This window comes from Oryctolagus cuniculus, chromosome 2, assembly GCF_051225735.1.
Source record: "Oryctolagus cuniculus isolate XC-2025 breed Fujian yellow rabbit chromosome 2, ASM5122573v1, whole genome shotgun sequence".
Classification (NCBI taxonomy): domain Eukaryota; kingdom Metazoa; phylum Chordata; class Mammalia; order Lagomorpha; family Leporidae; genus Oryctolagus; species Oryctolagus cuniculus.
In genome coordinates this window covers 146834457-146862405 of record NC_142868.1, presented here as the reverse complement: position 1 = coordinate 146862405, position 27949 = coordinate 146834457, and the positions used below count along the sequence as shown (strand labels likewise).

The 27949-nt window shown below is 42.5% G+C and overlaps 1 protein-coding gene across 1 annotated transcript; it reads left to right on the top strand.

Annotated features, from left to right (window-relative positions):
- The first annotated feature begins 81 nt into the window (after positions 1–81).
- PEX13 (peroxisomal biogenesis factor 13) lies at positions 82–27667 on the top strand. The gene is made up of 4 exons (XM_002709854.6): positions 82–206; positions 18003–18697; positions 23174–23299; positions 26913–27667. Exons 1-4 carry the CDS (start codon positions 115–117, stop codon positions 27209–27211), a joined length of 1212 nt encoding a protein of 403 aa, XP_002709900.3. The 5' UTR covers positions 82–114; the 3' UTR covers positions 27212–27667.
- The last annotated feature ends 282 nt before the right edge of the window (positions 27668–27949 follow it).

Below are 27949 nucleotides of genomic sequence, written 5' to 3'. Positions count from 1 at the left end.
TGGGCGGAGTGGCGCAATCGGTGTTCTACCCATTGTGTCTGGCGCGCTAGGTGCTTGTGTACCAGGGCCTGGAGGGTCCGGGAGAGGAGCGGGAGCCGGACTGAAGCGGAGGAGATGGCGTCTCAGCCGCCGCCTCCCCCGAAGCCCTGGGAGACCCGCCGAATTCCAGGGGCCGGGCCGGGGCCAGGACCCGGCCCCACTTTCCAGTGAGTGTGGGATCCTTCAGACCACGCGTTTAGTGGGCCGGCGCGGGGGTTTGATCGGCGGCGGTTGAGTCCGTTGTTGGGAGGAGGTGTCCCCTCCCCCTTCAGCCAGTCCCAGGCGTGGGGTAGGAGATGGGGTCGGGGTGCTTGGGACGGGGGAATCCGTGTCCGACCGCTGTTCCCGACCGGGAGGCTCTCAGCAGCGACATTTTTCCGGCCGCCTCTCGGGGTCCGAGTGCCTGTTGGGAAGGGGGGCGACTTCTTGCCCTTTGAGGGGCGAGAGCCTGGCAGAAGGGCTTGACCCCCTCGAAAGCTGCAGACTCTGGGTCTGTGACAGTTGCGTTCTGCTTTTTCGTCCAGCACCGGCGTCGATAGGGAGCAAAGTCTTTTTATAAAAGCTATTAACAGCCTCTTGAGAAGTTGCTGAAAGCCCAAAAGGTCGCTTTTGCGCAACGGGAACCCAAGCCAGCACACTTTGCGTTCTTTGGAGCATACCTCGGCGGCTGTTTGGGAGAGGCGGCTGTAAAGCAGGACTGTGGAGCCTGAGGCCTCTGTGTGCCAGATAGTGTGCGTTATTTTCCTAAAGCCGACAGTGCTGTGCTTGTGTTGTTGTTAGTCAGTATCAAGTGGGTTTAGAACTTTAAAAAGGTGAACACGGAGATTGAAGAGTTTCATGAGCCTTTCGCGTTTGGTTTTGGGTGGATCTGGACATCTTCAATCTGTTGGTGTGACTGCAGTGTCAAATCACCCATTGTAGGTTTCCCTAACACATAAAGATCTCCAGCATATTGGAATGTGTTTTTGCTATGTTCTGAAATCTTGGGAGTTTTTTTTTTTATTTAACGCTAAAATGCTTGAGTACAATACCTTAATTTAGTAGTTATAGAAACATAGCAAATTATAAGCTTTAATTATGCTATCAAGCCACAGTAACACTTTTTTAAAGGAAAAACAGTTAAGGCCTTCCATTCTTTCCAGTAGTAACTTCTGTCCTTATTTGGTGCTTAGAGTACCCAAAACTTTTTTTCCCTCTTAGATTTGTTTCTGAGGTTTGTATTAAATATTCTTATACCTAAACCTTAAAAGTATAGTAAATAATAATATACATTATATATATAATTTCCAAGTCATATAATAGTAATATACGTTAATAATTATATACAGTATATATATCTATAACATGTACATATTATTGTTGCATAGATCTATTTGTCTCTTCATGTTTTCTGATCACTTTTCTTGACTGTTACCAATTTCTAAGAGTACTTCATTGTTGCTACTAATGTTTTGTATGTTTTACTAATACCTTCCCACCTGTAGCTTGTCTGCTCCTATACTTACATTTTCAATTTTTTTAAAATTATAGATGTTTTTCATTTTAGTATAGCCAAATTTGTCATGTTGTGCTTTTTGTTTTGTTGCTTCTACTTAAATCAGGAAATTTTTTCCATTTTCTTCTTAGTGTTCTGGTTTTCACATTCATGTTTTTAAATCTGGAGCTGACTTTGTTGTACAAAAATCAGTGTGACTTAGAGAACTAGTTTCTTTTCTATGTAGATCGCTAATTGTTCCAGCACTGTTTGCTGAGCAGTCTATTCCATCCTAGTTTGTAATACCATATATCCCATATAGAACTTTCCTAAATACGTGGTTCTGCTTTGGAGACTTTCTAACTGGTTCTGTATGTCTTTAAAAAAAAAGTATTTAAGTATTTGAAAGAGTTACAGAGAGCGAGCGAGCTCTTAACATCCATTGGTTCACTCCTCAGAGTGAACAGCCAGGGCCGCAACAGCTAGGCTGGGCCAGACTGAAGCCAGAAGCCAGGAGCTTCCTTCAGGTCTCCCAACATGGGTGGCAGGATCCCAGACACCTGGGCCATCTCCCACTGCTTTTCCCAGGCCATTAGCAGGGAGCTGGATCGGAAATGAAGCAGCCAGGACTTGAACCGGCACCGGATAGGATGCTAGCATCAGAGGTCAGGGCTTTACCCTCTACATCACAATGCAGGCCCCTATTTGTCTATTCTTAAGCTAGCACCACACTATCTTAATTACTGCTTTATGATTACTTTTGAAATATGTTGTGTCAAGAGTCTCCAGACACTGCTGTTCTTCAAAATTGCCTTTGTTACACTTAGCCTTTATAAAAGGACTTATTGGGACTTTTATTGGAATTGGTAAGAATTTCGGTCTCCTTTTTTTAACCTTAATATTTTATAATTATTTCTATCAAATCCTTTCCTAACTTTGTTTTTGTTGCTGATGTCAACAGACTTTTTTTATGTTTCCAGTTAGTTATTAACTGTTAGTTATTTTATGTTAGTTATTTTCAAGTTATTAGTTTGACATTTTCCAGCTAATTATTATTATTAATCAGACTGCTATTGATTTTTTAAACGTAAATATTATATACAGCATATCAAACTCTTGTTCTAATGGCTTGATTGAAATTCTCTTGAATTCTATGTAGACAATTCTGTCATCCTCAAATAAGCCAGTAGAGTTAGCCAACATCCTTATTTATTCCTGACTTCTCGTCAGAATGCTTATGAAGTCTATTATATTTGCTTTTTGGTTTTGAGAGGTATACTGTCAAACTTCTCTCTACCTAGCTCAGATTTTTATTATAAATAAGCATTTAATTTTTATGTATGACTTTTTTCTATCTGTCAAGATAATTATATTTTCCCTGTAATATGAAAATGTGGTTTATTACATTTTAGTGTTGAATCATTCTTGCATCTTGGGATAAATTCTCAATTTTTTTATATGTATCCTAATTTCTGTTTTAACATTTTGAGACCTTTGCATGTATGTTCCTTGATGAAATGGTAATTTTCTTCCTTTGTACTATACTTTTCTGGTTTTGTGGCAGACTTTTATAGCTTTCTAATTCTTATTCCTTTGTAGGTAGGCTGTCTTCTCCTTGTAGCCTTTAAGATTTTATCTAATACCTTGATCCTCTGTAGCTTCAGGATGTCTGAGTATGAGTATACACACACACACACACACACACACACACAGGCACCTTTATCTCCTGCTCAGAGCCATAGTATTCATTCCAGGACCCATAATGTTCAATCTGAGGATTCATGTCTATTTTTAATGCAGAATAATTCTCACCAATTATACCTTTAACTACTGTTTACAACCTTGCATACTTCTTTCCCAGCTCTTCCATTAAACACTCTGAGGAGTATCAGCAATGATTCTGCTACAAATAACAAATAGGTGACTTAATGTGCTTTAAACTATGAAGGCATTTATTGCTTAGTTAACAGTAAATCTTGAGATCTGCCTCAGTATTGTCATCTTAATTTTTCCGACTTCTTTTTCCCCTCCCTGTCAGCTTTCTGACAGTTTCAGCCATCTCTGTCTTGTTTTTGCTGCTTAAAAAAGAATCCTTTTTGCTTCTGATGGTTTCAAGATTTCCTCTTTGTTCTTGAGCATCACAAATTATACTTTGTAGGGGGCGGCATTGTGGCAGAGCAGGTAAAGCTTCTGCCTGCAAGGCTCGCATCGCATATGACAGCCGGTTGAGACCCGGCTGCTCCGTTTCTGATCCAGCTCCCTGCTAATGCTGCTGGAAAAGCAGCAGCAGATGGCCCAAGCGCCATCACGTGGGCACCCACATACAAGACCTGGATGACACTCCTGGCTTTGGCTGCAGCCTAGCCCAGCCCCAGCCGTTCCAGCCATTTGGTGAGTGAACCTGGGAAGTGAACCAGCATATAGGCAATCTCTCTCTCTCTCTAACTCTAACTCTAACTTTCAAATGAATAAATAAATCTTTAAAAAAAATTATACTTTGTTGGTCCTCAATGTGGTTTTCTTTGTATTATTCTGGGAGGGATTACTTAAAGCTGACTTTGAATGCCTCAGTGGTTTCAGCCATTATCACCTCAAATATTACTTCTGCCTATTTTCTCTTTAATCCTGTAAATCAAAGTACATAATCAGATCTGCCCTATCTCTCTATGTAAGCATATGCCCTGAATCTTACTCTCTCTTCTGTAGTTTGTTTTTTTATTCTGATGCTTCATTTGGCGTGTTTTTTTCTGAACTCTCTTAATTCACTGATATTTTTCTTTTAGTGTGTCTAACCCAGTATTAAACTGGTCATTGAGTCCATAGTTTCAGGCTTTTTTTTCCAAACATGAATTTTATCATCATATCGACTCAATTTTTTTTAAAGATTTATTTATTTGAAAGTCAGAGGGAGAGACAGAGAGAGAGAGAAACTCTTCCATTCTTCACTCGTCAAGTAGCTGCAACAGCCAGGGCTGGGCCACACCAAAGCCGGTAGCCTAGAGCTGTGTCCAGGTCTCCCAGCACTTGGGTCATATTCCACTGCCTTCCCAGGCCATTAGCAGGAAGCTGGATCGGAAATGGAGCAGCTGGTACATGAATTGGTGCACATTTAGTATGCTGGTTTTGCAGGCGCAGCTTTACCCACTTTACCACTATGCCATCCCCACTGAATGAATTATTTTTTTAATGAGAGCTGGACATTGTATGTAGACAATTTAAGACCTAAGGATGGTGTCTCTTCCAAAGACTTTCACATTTAACTCAAACTTCAGGCCATTCGCAAGTGAGGATCACTCCAAAGGGGCCAGCACTGTTGGGCAGCGGGTTAAAGCTGTGGCCTGCAGTGCTGGCATTCCATATGGGTGCCAGTTCTTGTCCTGGTTGCTCCACTTCCGATCTAGCTCTCTGCTATGGCTGGGAAAGCCGTAAAAGATGACCCAAGTCCTTGGGCCCCTGCACCCACATGGGAGACCCAGAAGAAACTCCTGGCTCCTGGCTTCAGATCAGCCCAGTTCCGGCCATTGCAGCCATTTGGGGAGTGAACCAGCAGATGGAAGACTCTCTCTCTGCCTCTGCCTCTCTGTAACTCTGCCTTTCAAATAAATAAATGTTAAAAAAAATTAGGTTAGGTTAAGGGTGTCACAACTTGTCACTGACTCGTAATATGTTTCATTTCCTGAATTTGAGGCCTTATCAGGTTGATTGATTTATTTGAAAGGCAGAGTTGGATTGGGAGGGGGACAGTCTTCCATCTGCTAGTTCATTCCCCAAATAGCCACAGCGACCAGAGCTGGGCTGATCCAAAGCCAGCTTCTTCCGGTTCTCCCACATGGGTGCAGGGGCCCAAGGACCCAGCCTATCTTCTACTGCTTTCCCAGGCAATAGCAGAGAGCTAGACTGGAAGTGGAAGAGCCAGGACTTGAACTGGCACCCATATTGGATGCAGACACCGCAGACAGGCGGCGGCTTTACCTGCTATGGCACAATGCCAGCCCTGGGGCTTAAACTTTGTAAAAATCTTAAATTTGGGTCAGTAAATTTTATAATCTCATTTTAGGAGCCAAAGTGGTATGTCCTAACTCCCAGTCTCAAGCAGTGGACCAGCGCCACTTTTGTGGAACACTTACTGGTTCCTAGCAGCCTGAGTCCCAGCTGTCACTGCTTGATTCTAGACCCATGAATGAGAAGCCGATAGCTTCAGCATCCTCACTATTTTACATTTATATTTCATTTCTGTTCCATAATTATGTGTGTCCTGTGTTAAATCTAGATTGGCTGTTATTCTGTTTTCCCTATTGCTTCTCCTTTTGAGCAGAACTGCTTCATCAAAGCTTAAATATACTACACTATGTGGCAGTCTGCTGAATTCTTTTTTTTTAAGATTTATGTATCTATTTGAAAGGCAGAGTTGAGAGAGAGAGAGAGGTCTCTATCCACTGGTTCACTCCTCAATGACCACAACAGCCAGAGCTGGGCCAGTCAGGAGCTTCTTCTGGGTCTCCCATTCAGGTGCAGGGGCCCAAGGACTTGGGCCGTCTTCCACTGCTTTCCCAGGCCATAACGGGGAGCTGGATCAGAAGTGGAGCAGCCGGGACTCAAACCAGCGCCCATATGGGATGCTGACACCAAAGGCGGCCATCTTACCAGCTATGCCACAATGCCAGCCCCTTGCTGAATTCTTTTTAAGTTTTGTTCCTTCTTATTTTTTAAAACTTAGATTTTATTTATTTGAAAGGAATAGAGAACTTCCATCTGCTGGTTCACTCCCCAGATGCCCACAACAGCCAGGATTGGGCCAAACCAAAGCCAGGATCCCAGAACTCAGTCTGAGTCTCCTGTGAGCTGTCATCTGCTGCCTCCCTGTGGTGTGCACAAGCTGGAATTGAAAGCAGACCCAAGACCTGAATTCTGATGTGGGATGTGGTGTCCCAAGTAGCAGCTTAACTACTGCACCAAATGCCCACCTCTTGTTCCATTTTGAAATACTGAGTTCTGGGGCCAGCACTGTGGCACAGCCAGTTAAAGCCTAGACTTGCAGTGCTGGCATCCCATGTGGGCACCAGTTCAAGTTCCGGCTGCTCCACTTCCGATCCAGCTCCCTACCAATGTGCCTGGGAAAGCAGTGGAAAATGGCCCAAGTCTTTGGGCCCCTGCACCCATGTGGGAGAACCCAAAGAAGCTCCAGGCTCCTGGCTTCATTATTGGCCCAGCTCCAGCCATTGCTGCCATTTGGGGAGTCAACCAGCAGATGAAGACGTCTCTTTCTGCCTCTACCCCTGCCTCTGCCTCTCTGTAACTGCCTTTCAAGTAAATAATCTTTCTTAAAAGTTAATTATTGATTTGTGTAGGAAACATCCTCACCTGTCTACTCGAGATGGACTTGAACTCAGCAAGTGCACCAAAAGCAAGACTTTGTTAGTCTTGCAAGATAAGAGTGTCTGATGAGCAGGCACACCCAGAGCAATTTCAGCAAGCAATTTATATCCTAGCATACAGGTCCCTGCCTGGTTCCTCATTGGCTGAGTACTATGGAGTGCACCATCTTCCTGGATTGTTGCCTAAGTTACAAAGTTATGTTCCTCCTTTGTACTTTGATTTCCTCTTGTGAGGTGGCTGCTCCATAACATCTTGTTTGCCTAGTGAGTTTTACTGCATATGAAGTCAGCTAATAGTAATTTTCCATTCCATGTTGAAAATGGACCACCAGGCATTGTTTTTTAAGATTTATTTATTTATTTGAAAGTCAGAGTTACAGAGAGAGAAAGAGAAGCAGAGAGAGGGAGGTCTTCTATCCGCTGGTTCACTCCCCAGGTGGCCGCAATGACTGGAGCTGCACCAATCCAAAGCCAGGAGCCTGGAGCTTCTTCCTGGTTTCCCACGTGGGTGCAGGGGCCCAAGCACTTGGGCCATCCTATACTGCTTTCCCAGGCCACAGCAGAGAGCTGAATTGGAAGTGGAGCAGCCGGGACTTGAACCAGCACCCAAGATATTTTGATGTGTATAGCTCAATAATAAAACAGCTGATTTTGAAATAAGCAAACTATCTGAGTAGATATTTCTCCAAATAAGATATAAAAATGGTCAATAAGCTCATGAAAAGGTGCTCAGCATCAGTAGCTCTGAGGAAAATGTAAATTGAAATTGTGAAGTGAGGTGACCACTTCACTTCTACTAAGATAGCCATAATAAAAATAATACAGATTGGCAAGGATATGAAGAAATGGGAGTCCTCATACACTGCTATGGGAATGTGCAGCAGAGCAGTTGCTTTAGAAAACAAGCTGGCAGGTCTTCAGAAGGCTGAACAGAGTAGACAGATGACCCAGCAATTTGCTTCTGTGTATATATCAAAGATAGAGGAAAACATGTATACATAATCTTTAAATTTATTTTTATTTCAGTTGTAAGGCAGAGAGCCTGCGCACAAGTGAGAACACATGCTTCCATCTGCTGGTTCACTCTCCAAATGCCCACAACAGCCAAGGCTGGGCCAGACCACAACCTGGAGCCAAGAACTCCATCTGTGCCTTCTATGTAGGTGGCAGAGACCCAAGCACTGGAGCCATCATCTGCTATTTGAGTGCCTTAGCAAACAACTGGAGCTCAGACACGGAGGGGGAGCTTGATCCCAGGTCCTCCGAAATACAATGTGGACATCCCAAGCAGCAACTAAACCAGCTGTGCCATAGTGTCAGCCTCTCACACAAATCACATACATAAATGTTAATGTCAGCATAATTCATAACAGCCAAAAAGTGAAAACAGCTTAAGTGTTCATCAGCAGATACATGGACAAATATAATTTGGCAGTAAAAAAAAAAATGAAGTAAAAAATGAATATCCTTAATCCAAAATCTGAAAGGGCTACGAAATCTAATTTTTTGAGCACTGACATGACACCATCAATGCAAAATTCTACATCTGACTTCATGTGACAAGTACAGAACAGAGGCACACTAAAAATATTGTATAAAATTGCCATTGAGAGAGGTGATTGGCTTAGCAATTAAAATGCTGTTTAAGACATTCATGTCACACAACAGAGTACTTGGTTTGATCCATGGCTCTGGCTTCTGATTCCAGCTTTTGCTAATGCAGGCCATGGAGGTGGCAGTAGTAGCTCAAATAGTTGGATTCCTGCTACCCACCTAGGAGACCTGGACTGAATTCCCTGATCACAGCTTCGGTTCTGCAGCTGTTATGGGCGTCTGGGGAGTGGGCCGGTGGATAGGCGTTCTCTCTATATATATATCTCTCTGACTCTCAAATAATCACTTAAAATTACCATCAGGTTATAAAGTATATATGAAACTAATTTTGTATTTAGACTCGAGTCCCCTACTCAAGATAACTCATTGTAGATATGCAAATATATCAACAACTGAAACATGGTTCCAAGCATTTCTGATAAGGTATACTCAGTCTGTTCTAATATATGCAGTAATATGAATCAGCTTTGGAGACACTATGCTAGATGAAAAAAACTAGTCACAAAGTGTCACATATTATATTTGAGTCCATTTACCATGGAGCTTAATGATTTGCAAATTCCATATTTGCTAATTGGCCTACTTGTTGAACTTTATTTGTAAGCCCCAAAATCAGTACTTCCAGCATTTTCACAGTCATTCTTGGACATGTATAGGGTGGGAAAAGATTTGAGCTGAATTATGAGAATTAATGGTAAAAATAGTCTTCAAACAGTACTTTATACTTTGTGTGTATGTGTGGATGCAAACTGTTGAAATCCTTACTTAGTATATATTAAGTTGATCTTCTGTATATAAAGATAATTAAAAATGAATCTTAATGAAGAATGGGATGGGAGAGAGAGTAGGAGATGGGATGGTTTGCAGGTGGGTTGGTGGCTATGGGGGGGAAACCACTATAATCCAAAAGGTGTATTTTCAAAATTTATATTTATTAAATAAAATTTTTCTAAAGAAAAAAAAAGATTTGAGCTGAGTTTGAACAAAGCAACACTCAGGCTTCTTTTTTCACCTCTCATGCTATAAGCATATTGCCCTTTTCACGGTCTGTTTAGCATTCAGTTTTTCACATTTTTGGTTATGTTTTTTGCTGTGTAAAGGGGCCCCCAAATGTAGGATGGTGTTCTTAAATACAAGAAGGCCTTTTGGAGAAAATGCATGGGTTAGATCAGTTTCATTCAGGCATGAGATGTATCTGTTAATGAGTTAACAATACACAAACAAACAGAAAATAAAATATCTGATTGGTTGATGGAAGTGTTGTGACCTGAGACTTAAAGAAACCTAAATTTCTATTTCTCGCAGGAGCAGGGATTCAGTACTTGCTAAATCAGAGTTGAAAGTTATAGGATATAACCAACATAAATAACAAGAATCTACTATACATGAAATGTCCAGAATAGGCAAGCTTATAGAGACAGAAGGTAGATTGGTGGTTGCCAAAGATTCGGGATGGGGCAAGAAATGGGGAGTAACTGCTAATGATTACAGCATTTCCTTTTATCCAATAAAACTGTTTAAATGATGTTTGGAAGAAATGGAAAAGATTTGAATATCAATTAAATTATTTACATAGGTGATACAGGACTGTTGTTAATTTTTAAAGATGGTTTGTATGAAATATCTTATTAGGAAGTGAATGCTGAGGTATTTAGGGGTAATGTATCAAGTTTAGAAGTTAATTTCAAATACTTCAAGAATTTGTATAAGACTAAAGAATAAGAAAGAGAAAACAAATTTGGTAGAATCATAGCAGTTGTTTAGGCAGAAGCTATATGTATATTATTATACCTTCAAATTTTTGAAATTATTATTTGAGAGGTAGACACAGACACACACACAAAGAGTTTTATCCATTGGTTCACTTTCCACATCTGGGACTGGAGCCAAAAGCTGAGAAACAATCCAAGTCTCCCACCTAGGTGGCAGAAATTCATTTACTATCTTTTCTTTTTTTATTTTAATTTTTAAAAATATTTATTCATTATTTGAAAGGCAGAGTTACAGAGAGGCAGAGAGAGAGAGAGAGAGAGAGAGAGAGGTCTTCTATCTGCTTGTTAACTCCCCAAATGGCTGCAACGGTCAGAGCTGGGCCTACCCAAGGCCAGGAGCTTCCTCCAGGCTTTCCTCCGGTCAGAGCTGGGCCTACCCAAGGCCAGGAGCTTCCTCCAGGCTTTCCTCTGTTCCCCTTCCCCTCCCCCTCCCCCTCCCCTCCTTTCCCCTTCCTTTCCCCTCCCTTCCCTTCCCTTCCTTTCCCTTCCTTTCCCTTCCCTTCCTTTCCCTTCCCTTCCCTTCCCTTCCTTTCCCTTCCTTTCCCTTCCTTTCCCCTCCCCCTCCCTCCTCCTCCCTTCCCTTCCCTCCTCCTCCCTTCCCTTCCCTTCCCTTCCCTTCCCCTCCCCTCCCCTCCCCTCCCCTCCCTTCCCCTCCCTTTCCCTCCCTTTCCCTCCCTTTCCCTCCCCCTCCCTTCCCCTCCCCTCCCCTCCCCTCCCTTCCCCTCCCTTTCCCTCCCTTTCCCTCCCCCTCCCTTCCCCTCCCTTTCCCTCCCTTTCCCTCCCCCTCCCCCTTCCCTTTCCTTTCCTATACTGATACTTTCTGGCTTCTTTTAAATTTATTTATTTGAAAGGCACAGTTACAGAGAGGCAAAGGCAGCAAGAGATTTTTCCATCCACCAGTTCATTCCAGCTGAGCTGATCCAAAGCCAGGACCCAGGAGCTTCCAGGCCTCCCACGAGGGTGCAGGGGCCCATGGACTTGGACCATCTTCCGTTACTTTCCTGGGCACATCAATAGGGAGCTGATTTGGAGGTGGAGCAGCCGGACTTGAACCAGCACCCATATGGGATGCCGACACTGCAGGCGCTGGTTTTACCTGCTGGTTTAGCAGATAAAGCTGCTGCTTGCAATATCGGCATCCCATATGGGTACCAGTGCATGTCCCAGCTACTCCACTTCTGATCTTGGCCACATCCAGGAGCAGTTTACCTGATTGGCAGAAGGCAGAGGTGGGGAGAAATGTGCCTGGGGGTCCCACCACCTGCCAACAGTCAGGCTAACTGCATGGGCTAGGTAGGCAACCTCACAGGATTGCTCATAAAAAATATAAATTTGCTTGAAGATAAAGATTTATGGAGTTCAGATCTAGTAGAAAATAGAAATCCACAAAGATGAGCATGGCATTTGAAGACTCTCAGAAAATATTCTTCTCATACCTGAAGAACCAATTTAGTGAAGAGCTAGTTGAATTCACATTTTTTTTAAAAAATTTATTTTATTTATTTAAAAGAGTTACAAAGAGGGCCGGCGCCGCAGCTCAATAGGCTAATCCTCCACCTAGCAGCGCCAGCACACCGGGTTCTAGTCCCTGTCAGGGCGCCGGATTCTTTCCCGGTTGCTCCTCTTCCAGGCCAGCTCTCTGCTGTGGCCCAGGAAGGCAGTGGAGGGTGGCCCAAGTGCTTGGGCCCTGCACCCCATGGGAGACTAGGAAAAGCACCTGGCTCCTGCCTTTGGATCAGTGCAGTGCGCCAGCCGCAGCGCACCAGCCGTGGCGGCCATTGGAGGGTGAACCAACGGCAAAAGGAAGACCTTTCTCTCTTTCTCTCTCTCTCACTATCCATTCTGCCTGTCAAAAAAAAAAAAAAGAAAGAAAGAAAGAAAAGAAAAGAAAGAGTTACAGAGAGCGGTAGAAGGGTCTTATATCTGCTGATTCATTCTCCAGGTGGCCACGATGGCCAGAGCTGAACCCATCCGAAGCCAGGAGCCAAGAGCTCCAGGTCTCCCATGTGCGTGCAGGAGCCCAAGCACTTGGGCCATCTTCCACTGCTTTCCCAGGCACGTTAGCAGGGAGCTGGATTGAAAGTGGAGCAGCCAGAACTCAAACCGGTACCCATATGAGATCCCAGCACTGCAGGCCAGGACTTTAACGCACTGTGTCACAGTGCCAGCCCCCGAATTCACTTTTGATAGCCTCTTAGAACATGGTGGAGTTCTGAAATGCTGATAAATTACCTGTCATACGTGTATTAGGGCCTGAAAGGATAAATCTAAGTGTGAAGACATTAAAGAAGTAGACAGGCCCTTACGAAAACGGAGGCCCAGCTTCAAATCATGAATTTCTAAAGTTAAATCAAAGAGATCATGGATGAATAGTACCACTGCTAGCTCCTTCCTGATGCAAAGTAGAGGAGCATTCAGAAAACAATCTCCGGAATGAAACACACTGGGAGAAAGAGAATGTCATACAGAGACGTAAATTATTGCTGCAGTTCTTCATATATGTGCAACCGACGTGCAAAATCAAATAGGCAGACACCTGCACATTAGCTAATATAAGTGGAAACTGGGTAAATCACAAGTGGAAAAAAAAGATGCATAATGAGTCCAGATCATAGAGTTATTACCCAAATTTTTATTATACTTTTTTATTTGAAAGGCAAAGGGGACAGTGAAAAATCTTCCGTCTGCTGGTTTACTTGCCAAATGACTGAAACAGCTAGGACTATGCCAGGTCAAAGACAGAAGCCAGGAACTCCATCTAGGGCTCACATGTGGGTGACAGAGACCCCAAATACTTTGGACCATCATCTGCTGCCTTCCCAGAGGGAAGCTGGACTGGAAGCAAAGGAATCAGGACTCTGAACAAACCGAAGTGGGGTGTGGGCATCCCACGTGGCAGTTTAACCTGCTGTGCCATAACACCCACCCTAATATTTGCTTTATAGCAGAACCTTGTGAAGAAAGGACTTGTTGATAAATTGTGATGCATGTTCTTTGTTGTGGACTGGCCTTTTGAGTAGCAAAAGAAACCTGGAGGGTAATTGGCAAGAAAATATCTAAACTGAAGCACAAATAGATAAAAGGCTGGAAAAAGAAAAGAAAGAGATTTTAGGAGTTGAAACAAGGTATAACTTACAAACAGAAAAAATAGTTCTACAACGATTGAAGCAGTAGTTTTCAAAATATTTGTATTGTAATCAACACTTTTATAAAATATAGTAAAAATATAACAGTGTAAAATTAATAACTACTTAAATCTCATTTTCTGTACTTTTCTCATTATGGGCTCATACAAATGGTTTACAAACTAATACTGATGCACAGACCACAGCTTAAGTGGCATGGTACGAAAAGAACCTGAATTCATAACTAAAATCTTCCTCACTAAGAGAATTCCAGGTCTATATAACTTCACCGATAGATTTTCACATATGTTTAAGAAGTAATTATACAGGGCCCGCGCCGCAACTCACTAGGCTAATCTTCCACCTTCGGCACCAGCACTCCGGGTTCTTGTCCTGGTTGCTCCTCTTCCAGTCTGGCTCTCTGCTGTGGCCCGGGAAGGCAGTGGAGGATGGCCCAAGTGCTTGGGCCCTGCACCCACAGGGGAGACCAGGAGGAAGCACCTGGCTCCTGGCTTCGGATCGGCGCAATGCACCGGCCATAGCAGCCATTTGGGGGTTTAAGCAATAGAAAAAGGGAGACCTTTCTCTGTGTCTCTCTCTGTCTAATTCTACCTGAAAAAAAAAAAAAAAGTAATTATACAACTTTCTAGAATATTGAAAAAACAATACTCCCAACTCTTTAAAAGGCCACTATAACTGATAACCAAATCTGACATAAGTTACAATTTAAAAATCACAGGATATTCTCATGAATATAACATAAATACAAATAATCAACAAAATACTGTCAGACTACATACTGCAACATTTTCATGGTCTACTTGATTTTACTCTGTAGTGCAAAGTAGCTTTAATGTTTGAGGATTAATGTAATTTACCATATTAAGAGAATGGAGAAGAAACATCATGTAATCATTTTCACACTGAGAAATCATTTGATAAAGTTTAGCATTCATTCATGGTTTTAACAAAAAAATTAGAAAATAGCAATAAGAAAGGAACTAGTAAATTTACAGCAAACATAGTAATTCATGGTGACGTGTTGAAAACTTTCCCCTTAAGTCAGGAGTGAGATGAGGATGCCTGCTAACATATTTCTAGTCAGGTTTCATTTGAAAAGGCAAGGATGCTTGATATCCTCACTTGGATTCAAGGTGTAATATGATAAGGATGAAATAAACCTATCATTTACAATGCAGGGTCCCTAATATTTAAAATTCAAAAGCATAGGGCCAGCGCTGTGGTACAGCAGATTAATGCCTTGGCCTGAAGCACTGGCATCCCATATGAGGACCGGTTCAAGACCTGGCTGCTCCAGTTCCGATCCAGCTCTCTGCTATGGCTTGGGAAAGCAGTAGAGGATGGCCCAAGTCCTTGGGCTCCTGCACCCATGTGGGAGACCCAGAAGAAGCTCCTGGCTCCTGGCTTTGGATTGTCACAGCTCTGGCTGATGCAGCCAATTGGAGAGTGAACCATCGGATGGAAGACCTCTCTCTCTCTCTCTCTCTTCCTCTCCTATCTCTGTGTAACTCTTTCAAATAAATAAATAAATCTTAAAAAAAAAAAAAAAATGAGAATCCAAATCAAGGTTGCTGTATACAAGGATCATACGTAAAAAAAAGAAAACTCAGTTATTTCACATAAACAACGTGATTTAGGGATAATACTATTTTCTTTTTCATTTGTTTATTTTTCTGAAAGGCAGAGTTATACAGAAAGAAAGATAGATAGAGGTCTTCCATCTGCTGGTTCATTCCCCAAATGGCCACAACTGCCAGGGATGGATCAGGCCAAAGCCATGAGCCAGGAACTTCCTCTGGTCTCCCATGTGAGTGCAGGGGCCCAAGCACTTGGACTGCCTTCCACTGCTGTCCTAGGCACATTAGCACTGACCTGGATTGAAAGTGGAGTAGGGCCGGCGCCGCGGCTCACTAGGCTAATCCTCCGCCTAGCGGCGCCGGCACACCGGGTTCTAGTCCCGGTCGGGGCGCCGGATTCTGTCCCGGTTGCCCCTCTTCCAGGCCAGCTCTCTGCTGTGGCCAGGGAGTGCAGTGGAGGATGGCCCAAGTGCTTGGGCCCTGCACCCCATGGGAGACCAGGAAAAGCACCTGGCTCCTGGCTCCTGCCATCGGATCAGCACGGTGCGCCGGCCGCGGCAGCCATTGGAGGGTGAACCAACGGCAAAGGAAGACCTTTCTCTCTGTCTCTCTCTCTCACTGTCCACTCTGCCTGTCAAAAAAAAAAAAAAAAAAAAAAAAAGTGGAGTAGCAAGACTTGAACCAGCACCGTATGGGATGCTATTGTCACAGGCAGTGGCTTTACCCACTTTGCCACAACACTGGCCCCTAAAAGGAAACTATTTATAGTAGCATCTAAGAACAAACAAATATATAAGAAAAAGCCTAAAAATATACTGTGTAGACTAAACTATAAAACGTTTAGGGCACAGTAAAATAATTTTTCTAATTGTCAAATATCTTTAAAAGTCCTAAATAAATGTAACAAGTATTGGCCGGTGCCGCGGCTCACTTGGCTAATCCTCCGCCTGCGGCACCGGCACACCGGGTTCTAGTCCCGGTTGGGGTGCCGAGTTCTAGTCCCAGTTACTCCTCTTCTAGTCCAGCTCTCTGATGTGGCCCGGGAAGGCAATGGAGGATGGCCCAAGTGCTTGGGCCCTGCACCCGCATGGGAGACCAGGAGGAAGCACCTGGCTCCTGGCTTCGGATCGGCGCTGCCGGCCGTGGCAGCCATTTTGGGGGTGAACCAACAAAAGGAATACCTTTTCTCTCTCTCTCTCTCTCTCTCTCTCGCTGTCTCTCTCGCTGTCTAATTCTGCCTGTCAAAAAAAAAAATATTGTATTTGTGGATTGAAACTTTGTGTTTTTTGTCAGGCAGGGTTAGACAGTGAGAGAGACAGAGAGAAAGGTCTTCCTTTTTCCATTGCTTCACCCTCCAAATGGCTGCTACGGCCAGCGCGCTGCACCAATCTGAAGCCAGGAGCCAGGTGCTTCCTCCTGGTCTCCCATGCGGGTGCAGGGCCCAAGCACCTGGGCTATCCTCCACTGCCTTCCCAGGCCACAGCAGAGAGCTGGACTAGAAGAGGGGCAACCGACCTGCACCCCATGGGGGACCAGGAAAAGCACCTGGCTCCTGGCTCCTGCCATCGGATCAGCGCGGTGCGCCGGCCGCAGCGCGCCGGCCGCGGCGGCCATTGGAGGGTGAACCAACGGCAAAGGAAGACCTTTCTCTCTGTCTCTCTCTCTCACTGTCCACTCTGCCTGTCAAAAAAAAAAAAAAAAAAAAAAAAAAAAAAAGAGGGGCAACCGGGACTAGAACCCAGGGTGCTGGTGCCGCAGGCGGAGGATTAGCCAAGTGAGCCATGGCACCAGCGAAACTTTTAATGTTATAAAAATATTGATTTAAATCCAAATATAGATTTAGTATGATTTCAACAATCTCAGTAGGGTTTTTTGCTGGGAGGAGGGATAAAGAACTTGAAATGCCATAAAATTTATATGGCGGTATGAAGGGTCATGTAGTCAAGATAGTTTTGAAGGTGAATAACAGTGTTGGTGGCCTTTATTGGGTATTAAAATCTATTAGAAAACTATAATAGTGAAGATATTGCCATTTAAATGTAACAATGAACAAGTGTCTAACTGGTCTAACTGTAACCTTGAGAAACTGAGCCAGTGTTGTAAAAAAGAAACCACAGATTTTAAGATAATACCAGTATAAGGAAACAAGAAAAATAGTAGAGTTCAGTCAGCTATTTTACTCGTTTTATCTTTACAATGAAGTCATAAGCATCTGAATATTAGAGACTATATATTTTTTAAGACTTTATTTATTTATTTGAGTGATGGAGTTACAGACAGTAAAGGAAGATACAGAGAGAAAGGTCTTCCATCCACTGTTTCACTCCCCAAATGGCCGCAACACCCAGAACTGAGCTGATCCAGAGGCAGGAGACAGGAGCTTCTTCTGTGTCTCCCACACAAGTACAGGGACCCAAGCATCTGTGCCATCTTCTACTGCTTTCCCAGGCCATAGCAGTGAGCTGGATCAGAAGAGGAGCAGCTGGGACTAGAACTGGTGCCCATAATAGGATGCCGGTGCCGCAGGCAGAGTATTAACCTACTGAGCCACAGTGCCAGCCCCGTGAGAATATATCTTAACAGTAGTTCCCCCTCATCCACAGGGGATGCCTGAAATTTTGGATAGTACTAAACTCTATATATTGATATATACTGAATTTTTCCTACATACGTATCTATCATAAAGCTTAATTTCTAAATGAGGTATAGTCAGAGATCAGCAACTATAAGTAATAAAATGAGCGGTATAGCAATATGTTGAAATAAAAGGTGAATGTAATCTTTCTCCCCCAGGAATAGCATACTGTACTATACTGTACTGACTGCCCTCTGTGGGTAGCGGGAACCACAGAAAACAAGACCGTGGATTAAGGGTCCTGCTGCACTCTTCAGGCATCTTCAGTGTAGTCTGCCATTACAGTAGGTGTACAGGAGGTGTTTAATAGTTACTTTGAATTGACTATTGTATGTTTAAGTTAACTCTCTTGACTCTTTTTTGGTTTTAGATCTGCTGATTTGGGTCCTTCTTTATTGACAAGACCTGGACAACCAACACTTACCAGAGTGCCCCCACCTATTCTTCCAAGGCCATCACAGCAGACTGGAAGCAGCAATGTGAACACTTTCAGACCTGCTTACAGTTCATTTTCTTCTGCATATGGTGCCTATGGGAATTCATTTTACGGAAGCTATAGCCCTTACAGTTATGGATATGGTGGGTTGGGATATAACCGCCTCCGTGTGGATGATCTTCCACCCAGTAGATTTGTTCAGCAAGCCGAAGAAAGCAGCAGAGGTGCCTTTCAGTCCATTGAAAGCATTGTGCATGCTTTTGCCTCTGTCAGTATGATGATGGATGCTACGTTTTCAGCTGTGTATAACAGTTTCAGGGCCGTATTGGATGTAGCAAATCACTTTTCCCGTTTAAAAATACACTTTACAAAAGTGTTTTCAGCTTTTGCGTTAGTTAGGACTATAAGATATCTTTACAGACGGTTGCAGTGGATGATAGGTTTAAGAAGAGGCTCTGAGAATGAGGACCTCTGGGCAGAAAGTGAAGGAACTGTGGCTTGCCTTGGTGCCGAGGACCAAGCAGCTAACTCAGCAAAATCTTGGCCAATATTCTTGTTCTTTGCTGTTATCCTTGGTGGCCCTTACCTCATCTGGAAACTTCTTTCTACCCACAGTGATGAAGTAACAGGTAAGAAAAATGGAATGGGTTCAAAAGCCATATTATAATTCAATTGTCAAGAAGAGATTTATTAAATTAGTATTTTTATTTTCACCTTGTATTTATTAACTTGATCTGGTTACATTTTCAGTTAAGAACTTTCAAAGTAGAAGAGGAATATGTAGCAAAAATAGGCTTGTTAAAGTATTTATTGTTCAATTAGCTTAACAATACCTTTCGCCTAACTTCTGTTTATAAGGTACAAAGCTTGGTGCTATAGAGGATACAAAGATACACAGGGCATAATCTCTATCTTTCTGAAACGTCTTGATTGGAAGGTGGTTAAGACATAAATATAGGTAACTGTAGAGCCAGAAAGAGTATGGTAAGGAATGTGATAGTGAGGAGTGAGACCTATGATTTCCTGGGCCTTTTTGTATGCAGGACACTGTGGTAGCTAGGTATTTATATCTCACTTCACTGTTTAAACAACCGAAAGAGAGGAATTCTGCACACTTTAAGAGTGACAAAACAGTTGAAATAAATCACTTTCCTGAGGTCATGTCTTTAGTAAGGCAGAACCAGTAACAAAACCTGGGCTTGCTAGACCATTAAGCCTGTACTCTCTCAACTGGTACAGAATGCTGTCTTACTTTAGAAAAGTGAAGCAAACATTTCTTGTTAGGGTACAGGAGGAAATAACATCTGAGTTACACTTTGACATATGGGTAATACTTCATTGGTTAAATAGAGGGAGGGAAAAAACTGTCAAGCAGATGAAACAGCTTGAACAAAAGTATGTAGGCAGGGGCTTGGGACGGTGGCCTAGCAGGTAAAGCCACCGCCTGCAGTGCCTACATCCCATTTGGGTGCCGGTTCGAGTTCCGGCTGTTCCACTTCTGATCCAGCTCTCTGCTATGGCCTGGGGAAGCAATGGAAGATGGCCCAAGTCCTTGGGCCCCTGCACCCATGTGGTATACCTAGACAAAGCTCCTGGCTCTTGACTTTGGATTGGCTCAGCTCGGCTGTTGCAGCCAGTTGGGGAGTAAACCAGCCAATGGAAGACCTTTCTCTCTCTTTCTCTCTCTCTCTGTCTCTGCCTCTGCCTCTCTGTAGCTCTGCCTTTCAAATAAATAAAAAGTCTTAAAAAAAACAAAAAACATACATAGGCAGAAAATCAGGCTGGCCTTAGGGCTTAGCAGGTTAAGCTGCTGCTTGCCACACCAGCAACTCCATATCAGAGTGCCAGTTTGAGTTCCATCCAGCCTCATACTGGTATGCCTGGGAAGGCAGCAGAAGATGGTCTAAGTACTTCGAACCCTACACCCTATGTGGGAGACCAGGATGTAATTCCTGGCTTCAGCCATTTAGGGAGTGAACCAGTGGGTAGAAGATTCTCTCTGTCTCTCTCTCTCTCCTTCCCTCCCTCCCTCCCCTTTTTCCCCTCTCTTCCCCTCTCTCTCTCTGGTGCAAGATTCTGTGTGTGTGTGTGAGAGAGAGAGAGAGAGAGACTCTGTGTTTCAAATAAATAAATAAATCTTTAGAAAAAGAGAAATGTAAGATTTGCTGAATAGTTACCATATAGCATTGAATAGAAGGATGGTAAGAAATAAGACTGAGGGGGCCGGTGCTGTGGCATAGCAGGTAAAGCCTCCGCCTGCAGTGCTGCATCCCATATGGGTGCCGGTTCGAGATCCAGCTGCTCCACTTCCGATCCAGCTCTCTGCTGTGGCCCGGGAAAGCAGTAGAAGACGGTCCAAGTCCTTGGGCCCCTGCACCCATGTGGGAGACCTGGAGGAGGCTCCAGGCTCCTGGCTTCGGATCAGTGCAGCTCTGCCCGTTGTGCCAATTGGGAGTGAACCAGTAGATGGAAGACCTCTCTTTCTCTGTCTCTCTTCTCTGTGTAACTCTGACTTTCAAATAAATAAATCAATCTTATGCAAACGTTTCTTAAAAAAATAAGACTGATAAGGCAGGGTAAAGGCTTAATAGTAGAATATTGTAATTTCATTTTAAGAGTTAATCTTTACTTAGTAAGGAATGATTTTTTTGGTAGTTTTTTTTTTTTTTTTTTTTTTTTTTTGACAGGCAGTGTGGACAGTGAGAGAGAAAGGTCTTCCTTTTGCCATTGGTTCACCATCCAATGGCCGCCGCGGCCAGCGCATCCCGCTGATCCGAAGCCAGGAGCCAGGTGCCTCTCCTGGTCTCCCATGGGGTGCAGGGCCCAAGCACCTGGCCCATCCTCCACTGCACTCCCTGGCCACAGCAGAGAGCTGGCCTGGAAGAGGGGCAACCGGGAAAGAATCCATTGCCCCAACCAGGACTCGAACCCAGGGTGCCAGCGCCGCAGGCAGAGGATTAGCCTATTGAGCTGCGGCACCGACGGTAGCCTTTTTCTTAAGATTTATTTATTTATTTATTTGAAAGGCAGATTTACAGAGAGGCAGAGAGAGAGAAGTCTTCCATCCACTGTTTCACTCCCCAGATGGCCACATCTGAGCTGAGCCAATCTGAAGTCAGGAGCCAGGAGCTTTCTCAGGGTCCCTCATGCAGGTGCAGGGGCCCAAGGACTTGGGCCATCTTCTGTTGCTTTCTCAGGCCATAGCAGAGAGCTGGATCAGAAGTGGAGCAGCCAGTACTCGAAATGGTACCCATATAGAATGCCAGCATTGCAGGCAGTGGCTTAGCCCACTACGTCACAGCGCCAGCCCCTTGGTAGTTTTTGTTTAGTAATTTTTAGGTTTTGCTTTTTTGTTTTTTTATTTAAGAGACAGAGAGAGAGAGAGAGCACTCTCATCCAGTGGTTCATTCCCCAAATGTCCACAGTGACCAGACTTGGGCCAGGTCAAAGCCAAGAGCCATGAACATAGTCCAGTTCTCTCATGTTGGTGGCAGGAACCCAATTACATGAGTTGTCAGCACTGCCTCTTAGGGTCTGCTTTAGCAGGAAACTGCAGGCATCGAATCTAGCACTCCCAATATATAATGCAGGCATCATAACTTTTGGGGCAAATATCCACCACAGTTTTTGCTTTTTTTCAAGCAGGCTGTGATATACATCTAAATAGTGCTCCCAAGAGGTCAGTCTATCTATAAACAGTAGAAGATGAGTCAGTAGAGGTTAAGACAGATTGAGTGGCCAGTGTTGCGGTCTAGTGGATACAGCCGCCACCTGCAATGTGATCCAGCTCCCTGCTGATGGCCTGGGGAAAGTAGCTGAAGATGGCCCAAGTATTTGGGGCCCTGCCACCTATGTGGGAGACCTGGAAGAAGCTCTTGGCTCCTGGCTTCAATCTGGCCCAGCCCTGACTATTGCAGCCATCTGGAGAGTAACCAACGGTGGAAGGTAGCTCACTCGCTGGCTCGCTCACTTGCTTGCTCTCTCTCTGTAACTCCAACTTTCAAATAAACAAATCTTTGCGGAAAAAAACAGGTTGAAATTAGTAAGATTCATAAAGGATTTGAGTTACATTTACCTTTGTATTCTGAATATCTAACAACCTGCTTGGCACGCAGAAGGTGCTTAATATATTAATTAGTGGCATCAGTTATATTGCCTTTGTATTAGACTACATGAGAGAATGGAGGCTTGAAGTAAGCTGTGTGAGAACCAGGTTGATAGAGTAGACTAAGTGAATTTAGTCACTGACTAGATGTGCTATGCAAAGGGAAAGGGGGAATCAAAATGCTCTATACCTTTAAATTTGGGTTACTGGATAATATTTTATTCATTAATTCCATATTTGTTGAGTGCCTACTATATGAAAGGCACAGTTCTGTGAATCAGAGGTAGAGAATTGAATAACACAGTTTTTTAAAAACTGATCTTTGTGGCAGTCTAATAAAGGGAGACAGTAATCTTGTAAATAACATTTATAGTAAGTTGGAAGGTAGTAAATGCCATGGGTGGGGGGAGGGCAGAGACAAATGTTGGGAAATTCTAGCAGTAGAAAGAAGAGTTCCAATGTCAGGTAAGTCTTCCCTGAAGGGAGATGCATGAAGCAGACCTCAGCTATTGAAAGAAGAGTGTTTAGTGCCAGCACCATGGCTCACTGGGTTAATCCTCTGCCTGCGGCGCCGGCATCCCATATGGGCGCCGGATTCTGTCCCGGTTGCTCCTCTTCCAGGCCAGCTCTCTGCGGTGGCCAGGGAGTGCAGTGGAGGATGGCCCAAGTACTTGGGCCCTGCACCCACATGGGGGACCAGGAACTCCATCCAGATCTCCCACAAAGGTGGCAGAGGCCCAAGCACTTGGACCATCGTCTGCTTCTTACCCAGGTGCATTAGCAGGGACCTGGATCAGAAATGGAGCCACAGGGACTCCCAACTGGCATTTATATGGGATGCTGCCATCACAGGTGACAGCTTAACTCTTTGTACCACATAACTGTGCCCAGAACTTTTCTCTTGACAAGTAAATGTATGCAGCTTGCAAGCAGACTCAGTGAAATATCTGCATTTTCCTTTTGTAAGCTTTACTAACTGTATCTTAATTTTGTTTTATAGACAACCACAACTGGGCAAGTGGTGAGGATGACCATGTAGTTGCTAGAGCAGAATATGATTTTGCTGCTGTATCTGAAGAAGAAATTTCTTTCCGCGCTGGTGATATGCTAAACTTAGCTCTTAAAGGTAACAAATCATGAACAGGTTGGAATTATCTCTGAATTCTTAATATTTATAAATGTAGTATTAAAGACTGCAACAAAAGATCTTGTTTATTGTTAGCTGACTTTGAGGTAATTACTAGAATTTTTCTGTGGTATCAGTTTAGACCTTCCAAATCTGGAGGAGACACAGAAAAGTTCACCAACAGAGTTGTCCCAATAATATTTTTGTGTGATAAAGATTTCACTTATATATCTTTTCAAAGCACTTGAATTCCAGACACTTACTAATCCCCAAAAGAATTATATATTGTTATTTAAACATCCCTTTTTGTCCTTGAGTACTGGACTGGCGTTGCCTTCTTTATTATTTGAATAATTTTTACTTCAGAAACTTTTATCATGAGTGTTCTAAAAATTAGTGTCATGAATGTGTTCAAGAACCTCAACAAGAAATTTGTGCTTATCTCGGGTTAATTTGTGGACCAGGTCACTAATAGTTTTTAATGACTTTAGGTAGAATTACCTTTTCCTTCACCTTTCCCCAGTAAGGTAACCAGAAATTTTGTGTATTTTTTAAGTGTGTTGTGTGTTTGTGGGGCTTCCATTTTATTGTCAAAAGTCATATTTTGTTGATAAAGGTACTAGTAACAGTAACAGGTATAATTATAGAGTATTTACTATGTATATAGCACTATATTTTACAGCTTCAGTTACCAGGGGTAGGAGCCTTTTTCTACTAAGGGCCATTTGGATATTTATAACATCATTTGCAGACCATACAAAATTATCAACTTAGAAATCAGCCTGCTCTAGATACATTGAATTTTCAGTCCTACCTGCGGTTGCTTTAGCAGGACCAGATCAGATGATTTCGTTTGGTCTTATGCAGTCTGCAGACTGGATGTTTCCTACCCCTGAACCCTTAGATTAATGCTGTAAAGTGGCTGTAATTATTATCCTGTTTTGCACATGAGGAAACTGAGACTCAGAATGAGCAAATGGTCCAGTATCACAAAGCCAAGATGTGATGAATGTAGGTTTGTCTGACTTCGGAGCCTGTGCTTTTAACCACTCTGGATGCCTTTTCTGTGGGAGGATCCATTAATCGATGCTAGAGCCTCTGCTTGGTTTTGGGCACTCTTAAAATAAGGAAAATATACTTACCTTAGGTGTTCAAATCATTACTTTAATGTTATATAACTGAAAAATTTAGATCAAATTACTGAATCTCTGCCTCATTCCTTCATAAATCTTATGCATGTAGATATTGTATTCATATTCTTCTGGTAAAAATAGAAATTATTTTTGATTTCAAAATAATTTTTTTAAATTTGTACTTAAAGACATGAACAACTAGATAATGAGTTTTAATTGATCTAAATAAAGAATGAAGAAGACCAGGTGTGATGTCTTTGAATTACATCATAATATTTCAGAACAATTTATATCTAGTTCTTCAACTAGTCATGCCTTTTAACATTGCCTTTGCTTTTCTCCATTGTTCAAGAAATGTATGTTTGAGCATTTAGAACAAAGTCAGTACAGACATGCTTAATTATATATTTCATTTATTTCCTTTTATAATAGACTATTAAACATAGAAGTCACGTTGTGCTATACTTAAAATGTTGAACTACATTTGTAGCAGTTAAACAGATTTTTGAAGATGTGGATACAATAGATGGTAAAATATACAGAATTGAATATATTACATAATCTTTCTTACCTTAAGCTTAGAATATCACCTTTCACTTCTTATCCTGTCTCTAAAGATAACTGAGGTCTTCAATTTTTTTGTCCATCTTGGATTAAAATACACATTCATTATCTTCAGAATTATTTATCACAATGGGATAGAATGGATTTTATATTTTGGCAAAAAACATGTAAAAAAAGCTGATACGTAAAGGTATAGTTTGTAGAGGAGGTAGACATTTAACATAGCAGTTAAGATACTCATGTCCCATATCGGAGTTCTGGATTCAACTCCCAATTCCAATTCCGTATTCCAGCTTCCTGCTAAGGAAGGCAGCAGGGGATTGCCCAAGTAATTGGCTTCATGCCACCCTTGCCACCCTTGTGAGAGACCTGGCTGTGGCCACAGCTCAGCCCTGGCTGTTGCAGTTGAGGCGTGAGGCAGTAGATAGAAGCTCACTCTGTGAATGTGTGTGTGTGTGTCTATCTTCTCCCCACACATAAATATGTTTTTTAACTTTTTAGAAAAAATAGAATTTAAGGTTTATTTTGGTGGAAAATATTTTTAAAATCTATACATAGTTTTTTTTTTTTAAAGCCAGTTTCTTTCTTTCTTTCTTTCTTTCTTTCTTTCTTTCTTTCTTTCTTTCTTTCTTTCTCTCTCTCTCTCTCTCTCTCTCTCTCTCTCTCTCTCTTTCTTTCTTTCTTTCTTTCTTTTTTTAGTTTTTGACAGGCAGAGTGGACAGTGAGAGAGACAGAGAGAAAGGTCTTCCTTTGCCATTGGTTCACCCTCCAATGGCTGCCACGGCCAGCGCACCGCGCTGATCCGAAGGCAGGAGCCAGGTGCTTCTTCTCCTGGTCTCCCATGCGGGTGCAGGGCCCAAGCACCTGGGCCATCCTCCACTGCACTCCCTGGCCACAGCAGAGAGCTGGCCTGGAAGAGGGGCAACCGGGACAGAATCCGGAGCCCCAACCGGGACTAGAACCCGGTGTGCCGGCACCGCAAGGTGGAGGATTAGCCTATTGAGCCACGGTGCCGGCCTATACATAGTTTTTTCATACCACAGATTTTTCATGAATTTTTGAAGACCCTTCGTATGTATGGATTTCAAAAGTCTTTGCACTAAAATAAACATCTTTTCATTGCATTTTCTATGAACTTTATAAAATACCTTCATATTTATTTTCTGTACTTATCCTCACTTACCCTGTTGAGAAGCAGTGAGATATTCTTTCCTGAGATTCCAATTTAAAATATTAAAGACATTAATTTAAAATTTTTTTAATTAAAGGCATTGCTAATTTTAGTTTTAAAGATTTTTATTTATTTATTTTAGAGGGAGAGTGGGAGAGACAGAGAAAAAAGTCTTCCATCTACTGGTTCACTCCCTAGATGGCCACAATGACCAGAGCTGGGCCAGTCTGAAACCAGGAGCCAGGAATTTCCTCCAGGTCTTCACATGGATGCAGGGGCCCAAGAACTTGGGCCATCTTCCACTGCTTTCCCAGGCCATAGCAGAGAGCTGGATCGAAAGAGGAGCAGCTGGGACATGAACCGGCATCCATATGGGATGCTGGTGCTACAGGCAGAGGCTTAGCCTACCTACTATGCTGTAGCTCCAGCCCCTAATTTTTAGTTTTAAAGAGGATGAATCTCCTTACCCTATGAGTGGGCCAACTGACAAAAACTTTATGTTCTTCAAGATAGAAAGAAAATTTAGTAAGTAAAAAAATTTAAAATGTAAATTATAATTATGGACCTTAGAACTGGTAGGCGTATTCAGCATTTGATTTTGAATATCTATGTGCATGTACTATTTATTTATATATTTTGTTAGGTAAATGTAACATTTTACTTAAATATGATATTTTACCATCAATAATCTATTGAATCATCCAAGTATGTTATAATTACCAAGCTTTTTTTTTTTCCCCAACAGAACAACAGCCCAGAATACGTGGTTGGCTTCTGGCTAGTCTTGATGGTCAAACAACAGGACTTATACCTGCAAATTATGTCAAAATTCTTGGCAAAAGGAGAGGTAGAAAAACGGTGGAATCGAGTAAAATTTCCAAGCAGCAACAATCTTTTACCAACCCCACACTAATTAAAGGAGCCACAGCCAATGATTCTTTGGATGAACAGGAAGCTGCCTTTGAATCTGTTTTTGTTGAAACAAATAAGGCTCCAGTTGCACCAGATTCCACAGGGAAAAGTGGAGATAAACAAGATCTTTGATCTCTTTCATGATCATATGCAGTTGAACAATAGAGTACTTTTTTAAAATTATTTCTGATAAATCTACAATCCAATGAAAACATGTTATTGGCTATTCCAGGTATTTTGCTGCTAGAAATTATTAAAGTTATATGCAAGTATGTTGGTCTAGTGACCTGGTTATGTGTTACAAGTTATTGGACCACGAGGACATTGGTTTCACCTAGTTTTTAAGATTATGAAGACTGCTATCATTGTCATCTTTTAAATCCCTAGGTTTATTGGAGGGGTAAGACTGGTGAACCATAGGATATATGGTTTGCTGCAGTAGGGATCATTAATGCTTATTAAAATTCAATTCATTGGCTTGTAATCCTCAGAAATTGATAACATAAATATGAGAGCAGGCAAAAAGGAGACCTTTTTTTTAGATCCTTAAGTAAACTGAATAATAAAAATGTTCTGACTCATATTCTATCCAGTGTTGAGTTTGCTTTAGTCAGTAGTAATATGTTTTTGCCCACAAATAATCAATACTATTATCTTTGTATTTTTTAAATGTATCTTGAAAAGGTCACTAGAAGCATTATAGAGATTGTTCTAGAATGACAGAATATAGCCTTTACAGTATTGCTTTACAGTTTGCATTTAGTGATATAACCAGATCTACCAGTAATGCTTTTTTAATCTTTTCATAGATTCTCTGCTTCTACTTTTTAAAATTCCATATTCATGTGTTCTTTAAACATTGAAAATGTG

What these genes read in the sequence shown, in the direction of transcription:
- PEX13 (XM_002709854.6), top strand. Translation starts at nt 115, where the DNA reads ATGGCGTCTCAGCCGCCGCCTCCCCCGAAGCCCTGGGAGACCCGCCGA. An exon ending in GGACCCGGCCCCACTTTCCA is followed by an intron (nt 207 to 18,002) that starts GTGAGTGTGGGA and finishes TTTTGGTTTTAG; the next exon opens with ATCTGCTGATTTGGGTCCTT. An exon ending in CCACAGTGATGAAGTAACAG is followed by an intron (nt 18,698 to 23,173) that starts GTAAGAAAAATG and finishes TTTGTTTTATAG; the next exon opens with ACAACCACAACTGGGCAAGT.